Source organism: Plectropomus leopardus, chromosome 9 (genome assembly GCF_008729295.1).
Source record: "Plectropomus leopardus isolate mb chromosome 9, YSFRI_Pleo_2.0, whole genome shotgun sequence".
Classification (NCBI taxonomy): domain Eukaryota; kingdom Metazoa; phylum Chordata; class Actinopteri; order Perciformes; family Serranidae; genus Plectropomus; species Plectropomus leopardus.
The window spans coordinates 8,021,735-8,030,432 of NC_056471.1; the positions used below are offsets into that span (position 1 = coordinate 8,021,735).

General features: G+C 38.3%; 1 protein-coding gene across 1 annotated transcript; it reads right to left on the reverse strand.

Moving 5' to 3' along the window:
• On the reverse strand, positions 1–7,928 carry fnta (farnesyltransferase, CAAX box, alpha). The gene is made up of 9 exons (XM_042493415.1): positions 7,764–7,928; positions 6,681–6,766; positions 6,181–6,295; positions 5,681–5,785; positions 5,350–5,476; positions 4,977–5,125; positions 2,610–2,672; positions 2,146–2,338; positions 1–599 (listed from the first exon to the last, which is right to left on the reverse strand). The coding sequence occupies exons 1-9, from the start codon at positions 7,889–7,891 to the stop codon at positions 432–434; spliced, it is 1,134 nt and encodes a 377-aa protein (XP_042349349.1). The 5' UTR covers positions 7,892–7,928; the 3' UTR covers positions 1–431.
• Between the last annotated feature and the right edge of the window lie 770 nt (positions 7,929–8,698).

Consider the following 8,698-nt stretch of genomic DNA (forward strand, 5'->3'; position numbering starts at 1 on the left):
TACTACAAAGAGTTTTATTGTTATGCTTCATGATTCTTTCTGCTGCCCTCCATTCAAACATAGCTACATGTATTCTCTACGACCAAGACATAATCCAGGATTTGTATAAAGAGTGCGTTTACAAGCACACTATGCACCATTCAAAGTCTTTTGAGATGACTGTCCATTCAAAAATATCTGTTAATCTGGAAATTCAAGAATTGCAACAAAACTAACATAATTTATTTAAAAAAACACAACACAAAGAAATGCAAATAAATGTCAGAAGGCTCCTGCTAGCATTTTTTCTTTCATTAGTTATTAACGTGTGCCTACCATATCGCAAACATTTAACTGAAATACGTGTGGGTGAAAACACATTAGCAGGAGTTGATCAGTATGCGGGAACTGCTGTCAAACACAACAAAAGACAGAAATTATAGATGCGTGGTCTAGCTCGTCTCCTGCTGCCCAGATGCTGGGACTGCTGCTTCAGGATCATCCGTCAGAGGCTCATCAGAGAGACCACCGTTTCCGTGTTTGTTCTTTAAAGATCGTCCCAAAAACAGCCAGTACTCCTTGCGGATGGTGTCCTTCTCCTGAGCCAGAAGTTGACAAATCTTTAAGGGTGATAAAGAAACACAAGAGGGGTCAGAAAACAACAATAATGGCTCAATTAACATTTTTTCGAAAATAATATAATCCTGATCTCTCACAGATTTATTGGCAATCGATGAATCTCTTAAAGGCAAACATTAATAACATGATTAAAAATGAGTCGTAATCACAATGCTGTAACCATTTTAAAAACCCTATTCACACAAGACTAGTATTACCAGGGGACCAATTTAATTTAGAAATTAACACCTTCGTCAGTGTTTTGTGTGGTGCATTCACACAGGATAAGCAGAGGTGGTATTTTACCCAAATTTACTAACATTATTCCCCAGATTGGATTGCACAGTCCTTTGTAACTCCACAGAAACACAACACTGCACCACTAGCAGCAGTGTACAGTGTTAACCTCCATTTTTCTTATTAAATGTGGATTATACCAACAGAACCAATTCTGCCACATATTATCACATCCCTCAGTAATTTTACATATTAGAAAAAATCTGATTATTATGTTCATCCAACTAAAACTGTAATTTTAAAATGCACATAAATATATTAGTCCAACTGAAATTGTACTAAGTCAAATGTCTCAAAGTCAGACTAACACATCTAGATAATGCGGTTGGGGGCCGATTTACTCTATTATCTATACGCCTAAACCGGACCTGAACTGGCCTAGGCGTTCTGCACATGCTTTATAGTCCACACGCCGAGCTATGACCCAGAAGTCAAGCAGTATGAATTCATAGATGAAAGCTGAGAAAAACAAAAGACGAAGAAGGGAAGAAAACAAAACAAGACGAAAATGTAAACAGAGTTTTACCAAATCTACAGTGCTGAAAAGTTATACATGTTTACATGAAAATGCAACCCCTTTGCCGCTTGCTAACTTGTTTGGTTTGAGACATAATAGGTCAACCAGAAGAAGGTCCAATAGCAACTAGCTGAAAGGGGGCATATCTCCACCTGCTGCGGCGGAGTCCGACATACTTCAGTTACCAAATCGATTCTCCCCCAGTGCGTGTATACTTGGACAAGGACATCGTCCAATTAAATGACCTAATCGAGATATAACTGCGACTCAACTTAACTGTGCATGTAAACGTACTGACTGATCTCATCATCTAATTAGACTTTGCTCTTTTGATGGATTTGAGCTTGGTCTTTCTGTGAATGGATCTCCATGCTGTGCAGGGAGATGAGCCTCCTGCACCCAAAATGCTGTCCAAACTTTCATGTATAACTGCCAACTCAGCCTCCGTAATTCACAAACCCAGTAAGAGGCAGAAAAGAGCCAAATCACCAAGATGCCGATTCACACGGTACTAAAAGTATCACATGAACACTGTGTTTGGCGAAAAATGGTCGGTAATTTGGCAGTGGAATTTTTAGTGACAAATGACTGATGTGCCATATTTGCATTTGACTGAGATCACAGAATACCCCCGCATTACTGCAAACTACTAGAGGTCCACAGCTGATACTACTGCCATAAAATTAGGGCTTAACGTTTTATTTTCCTAAAACAAAGCACAACAAAGCACTTACTTCTAGAGCCTTTCCTAAAGTTTCCTTTCGTTCCTCTTCTGCTGCATTTTCTTTTTGGCTGCTGTTCTCCAAGGCGTCCTCGTAGCAATCAAACAGAAATGCTAGAAGGTAAGAGGAACAATGAGTCTCCTTCAGCTCAAGGACCCTCTCCAGCAGGCCCGGTGCAGACGACAGACCTCGGTCTTGCAGCATCCTTGAGGGAGAAAAAAAAAGCAGATACTGTCAGTGAGCTTTTCAATTTTTAATAACCGAGTCTACACTAGGTTTCTCTCCTGTAGCATGTCATATTGTGAATGTCTGAATAGGGATGGCACACTGACATATCAGTGATTTCACTTGTACAAGTCTCTTTCAGTTGGAGTGAACAGGATGACAAAATACAAGAGGATAACAAACATCCTCGCAGATTTCCTGGGATTCAGTTATAACTTCAGAAAAGACTCATCTGATATGTTCCATCTTACCCTTTCAAATAGTTCCACGCGCTTTCATTGTGGGGAGCCTTCTTGATCTGGTTCAGACAGTACCTTACACAAAGAGAGGAAAATCAGTCAAATGTAGGCAGCAGAAGACTTGATGCACTTGCGCACACTGAAGGAGAAGGTTATGACAAGTTTATACTTTGGCAAGTAAATGCAGGAAATTATGTTTAACACTTCAGAAAAACTTCAAATATTTTCTTGAATGTTGTGTTTGGCTTTGATGGAACTGTATCATGTTGACATTTAAAGATACACAATATGTATCTTATGTGCAAAGAAAGAGATCCTTTTAATATAAGCTCTTTATGGTAGGAACTGTGACTCCAACAATTGCTATCACATTTTATCTAACTTGAAAAGTGCAAAATAACGTTTCAGTTTTTCCGACAGAATTAAAAAGTATGGGTGGCATTTTTTTTTAATCTTGTCTGTGTCCCTTTATCATTCAGTGTCTCCTCTCTAAATTTTAATGTTTTTGTGGGTCAGTGAACGCAGCACAGGCTGAATTTCCTGTGAGAGCTTTATTTCATCAGCAGCAGTTTGTGGAGTTTTGAGTTCCAGGATGGATTATTGATCTGTCTGTGCACAGAGTACGCTCTGCACCATGAGAGTGTAGTGCAATTACGGGGTGGGCGTTGTATTTAGGGCTAGGGCGACACGTCGACGTAACTGATTGAATAAATACGTCAATTCAAGTAACGTGCATCGACACGTCACACTGTTTCACACAGCGCGTGTCATGCAAGCGTGATCGTGTTGGGGTTTCTTTTGGCGCTGATGTTATCAAATGAGAGCGTGCACACTGCCCGCCTAAACAGCACCCGTCAGGCGCGTCTGAGCTGCGTGTCAGCTGCGGCACATCTACAGAAACGGTGGCTCGCCGTTTTTTTACGCGACAGTCTCTCTCTGTCACAGAAATGAGGAAATACAGAGGTGTTTGTTTCACCTCAACTTCCCTGCTTCCCTTTCAAAACAAAAGCTATCTGACTGTGTCATCAGCTGCTGATACAATGCATTTTATTTTGAAACATTTACAGGAGCTTGTATAACTTCATAAATGAGTGGAATATGTGCTTATTAATATGAAAATACAGCACTCATATCAGCAGGAAGCGGTATGCCTTAAGGCCCAGTTAAGGCTGGACTATTTGGATGCAGAAAGAATGGACTAGTTATTATAATTTCTATTAGAGAAAAGTTATAGTGTTATTCAAATTGCACTAATTTTACTGTAAGATGTTTTGTTGGACTGCTAGATTTGAGGTTTGTTACTGTAACAAAGAGTAACTGTTTTGTTACTCCTCCTAAAAGTGACTTGAATTTTACATTGTTTTATTTATGCATCTGTTTGATTGCTAAATGTAGATTACACTACATTCCTTTTACTTGAGTGGAACGAGCTTTTGCATTAATTAATTGCATTAATTTTATTTTGGAGAGACTTTATATCAGACTGTAAAACACAGATTACCAGTTAAGACTGGGCTATTTATTGTTGGGGAATAATGCTCTGCAGTGTATGATAAGTTTTAAAATGTTATTTTCGGTAAATTTGTTGTTATAGTAATCGAGTAATAAAAAAATAATAGTTAGATCAATAAAAAAAATAATCGAGAGATTAATCGCTAAAAAAATTATTGTTAGGTGCAGCCCTAGATATATTGAATAAACTCGACGTATTGCGGCTTGTTCCATGTGCGACATATAAATCGTCTTTATCGCTTATATCAAGTATTGACTGTTACAACGTTTTTAGAAGCGACCGGCGTTATGGTTCTCTTGCTCTCTTTTACGGCTCTCTGCCTCTCACAGACACAAACACAAAGCAGGGCTTTTGCAGGGCTCCAGAATGTGACTAATTAGTCACATTTTGCTGCCATGGAGCACTCCTGAGATTTGCAAATACTATTAATATGTGAACTGGAGAGCTGTTAGTTTGTTTCCAGCTTAAAGAGAACTTGATGAGTGGTAGTGGCTGTAGTGTCAGCGGTTGAGGCATATTTGTATTACTACTACTACTACTTTATTTAACTATATTGTAACTGCAGTTTATTCAATATATTTTTTTGTAGTTCATATTAGTTTAAAGGACATTTAAAAGTATTGTGATATATATTGTGTATTGCGACATAGCCTTAAAATATCACAATATTATTTTAAACCAGCCCTATGTACAATGAATAACCAACTGGTATATAAATTCCAACAGTGCTCCTATTCAACAATCCAGCTCCAACAATATAAAATCAATAAGTGGTGGTAGATGTTATGGCGGGCTGCAATAAATAAATGTGTGTGGAACCCCATTCTTAACTCCAGATCATTCAAACTCTCATCAAAAGTACTCACTGAATCTCTCTTTCCACTATGGCTGGATCAGAGAAGCCTGTAGTGTGAGAAATTACAAAATGCCTCTGGTTCCACGCAGAGTTATTCCTCACATCCTCTTCCAGCAGATTCTCCACAAACTCCAGCTCATTGTCCCACAGTTTGTACTCCTGCAGATTGATTAAGACAATGTTGGCAGTGTAGTTCTTTCTGTAATCATGGTGCTTTTAATGGTGGCCCTGCGATGCATGAGACAAATACTCAAACAACACATCAACAAACAACTAAATAATTAAGTAACAGATTCATTCTGGCAGAGTGATTCACTGTGGGCTGAAAACTGGATCTGGGCCTTTTTTTGAAGCCAAACTCTGCTAAGAGCTCCAACACCTACCTGGATGACCCACTGTCTGTGCTGCCAGGCGTGGTAGTTCTTTGCATCTTGGCTGAGAATGTCCGCAATGAACTCCAGTTCTTCCGAGGGGTCATTCAACCACTCTACCACCATACGTCTGTGGTGCCTGGAAGATGAGTTCAGAAAACTAGTCTTACTGAATCATTGTAGAAAAACCTTGTTTTAACTGTTGTTAACAGAAATTCGCATACACAGCGCTATTTAAACAAATACTTTACTAAGGTTCCTGTTCGTTAATATTAAGTGATGCCACACTATTTAACACCTTCTGCATGAACATTTGACCTGAAATGAATTTGCCTGCACTCACCAGACTTGATAGTTTTTGGGTTGCTCCTCGATGATGTTAGTAATGTACCTCATCTCCTCCCTCAGGTCCTTAGACAGGGCTTGCAGCAGTACTCGCCTGTAGTGCCTGCATATACACAAACCCGAGTACTGTCAATAAACACATGTAATTCTCCTACTTCATTTTTATTCAGACAAAAATTTAAATATTTTTTATTTCATAGACTACTAGACAGCTTGTGAGCGTGTAACCTATTAATTAATTAAGGGACAGCTCTATCCTGATACAATTTGACATCCAAATATAAAATGTCACACTGTTTAACTCATGATGCTCAATCTTTATGACCCACAGTCTCTTCACTTTGACCTTTCTATTGAAGGTACCATGTTGAAAATCATTCTATAAACTGATTTTAGGCAGAAAATCACTTCTCGTTTTTGTTCCCCATGACGTGAAAATGAGACACTGCATAATAGTAAACACTGGTCCTCTATATTCCAAACATGCAGCATGCTCACCAAACTGTGTAATTGGCAGCGTTTAGCTCAATGGCATCTGCTGTCAAGGCGAAAGCCCGGTCGCTTCTTTCATCGTTCTTCAGGAGTGCACGGAAATAGTCATATACATCTGAGACTGTTAGAAGAAATATACAGTATGTACATTAGTTATTAACATCAACGCAGTTCTGGCTTACACTACTACTTAACATTTGTTTGGTCTAATGAGACAGAGGGTGAAGTATGTTGTACAGACTATAGAGCCCCTAAGGGTGAGGGGAAAAAACAAATTTCTGTAAATTAATATTGCAAGTACAAATTAAACTTTTATTCACTGTGCTAAAATAGTGAAATCAGTTGTTTTTTCAGTCCACTAGAATGAATGCCTGTGTTACTGTAGTAAAGGGTAAAGTTATTCTAATCATTATGTTATTACAAATGTATCATGTTACAAGCTATGATTCAGGGATCTACATCCACTATGTGACTCCCATCTCTTCTAATTATCTCAACAAACTTACACTTTTCAGAGTAGGCGATCTTCACTACAGGATTAGGTCCATCATCCTGAGGAACAGGCTCCAGGTCAGCCCACTCCTTTCTGTCTCTAAAACACAGAAACATGGGGGGGTGAATATCCTGGTTGCTAACCTAAAATACTACCTGAAGGGAGCTCATGTAGATTGCACTTCTGCCTACTTAATTAAGCCTGTGACACACTGGCAAATTGGCTGGATTTATTTTAAAAATGTGAAGAAAGCAATAAGTAGCTTAAGAAGACATATTCCAAATATTAGTTAGAAATTACTTTGTATTTTTCATTACTGAACAATTTTCAATAAACAAAACAAAACCAACAAAAAAATGAGTCAAAAAAGAGAAATTTAAAAAAACAACTAACAAGGACCCTGCCCTGAAAACATGCTTAAGCATTATAACACCATCATTATAATTATAATGATTAACATTATAATAATTCTGTTATTTAAAAAAACTATACACTAAAAAAATATGATAATCAGACACATGGTTGTCTGGATTTTTCCCTTGCATTTTGGAGGTAATTCTGTACTAATTTCTTGCAATTTACAAGACATTTCTTGCAAAGTTGCTAATTGCCTTTTTTCTCCATGTTTTTGAAAGAAATCAAAGCGATTTGTTCGGGGTCAAAGGGTTTAAATATTTGTGGAAAGCGTCTGAAAGCAGCACAAGAAAAGTGATGTGGATCCAGGTTTCAAATGGTTACATAAACACAGCAAAGGTGTGAATTCACAGTGAAATAAGATACTTATCTGAGTCGTCGCGTCGACACAGTTTATGTTTAGCTTTTTTGGTTACTTTACTTACCCTTCTTGTCAGGGGTGGGGTGAATTCAGAGAGTACCAGTCAATAAGCACACTAATACTAATACTAATCCAATAATTGTTTATGGTGTGCTGTTCAAACGTTATCATGGCAAACACAACCGTAAAATACTGACAAAAAATGATATTAAACAATAAATTGTCAACATTAGCGTGTTATGACAAAGTAAGTTATAGTGGTTACTGTAAAGCAGCTATCAAGCTAACTGTTAGCCACCCGAACATTTATGCAAACTCTACCTGTAAAATATATATCGAGTCGGGTCGATAAAGTATTCATCCCCGAGGTGGTCCTCAGTCTCTACATCAAAGTCTTTGTCCTCCTGGATTTCTACAATTTCATTTTGAATTTCCTCAACACCTGACATTGCTAACAGTGTAGCTTAATCCTGTCTGTAGTCCGCGAGGAAGGAAGAAAACGTAATATCCGGTTTAGTGAAAGCTGCATTCAGGTACTGCGGGAAGAAATCGGGGGAAAAAAAACGATTTCACTATGATACATCCATTAAAAAAAATATTGTTTTCACCAAAAACACCTCCGTTTGATACAGTATCGCGCAGTTGTGGAACCACAGCGCCAGTGGGCAGACAGCCTGACTGATGTCCGTCTATGCAAATGTCCAGGAGTTCGCCATCAGACAGATGTGACGTTTAAGGCACAGAAAATAACACTGTCCACTTCTACACATCCAAAAAGCACCCCAAACTGGATGTGAGAGCTGACATTTTATTTATTTATTTATTTTTTTTAGCACGGCATCACATTTGAAAATATCTTCAGGCATGACTAAGAATAATTACGGATGTAGGCCAATCACTTGATAATTTTTGTTACTGTTATTTTTTGTCTTTTGCAGCTGGCATTTACACAGCTTTACTAATGGACCAGTAAATCTGCATAACAACACCCGTTCACACTGCGTTTGAGAATCACATCCAGTCTCAGGACACATGGTTCTGACCTCTGTCATTGGGACTTGACCAATCTGACTGTCCCCTTACACGTTTAGTCATATGCATATCATTTATTACACTCATACTGTATTACAGCGACTCAGTTTTTGGTAATATTGTTTCTGCGTATCTGTTCGCATGATCAATTCTCTTTTGAAGTGAGGTGCTGATGATTTTGAAGAGTTCACTGAGCATCAGTGGTAGTCTAGATTTACACTCTG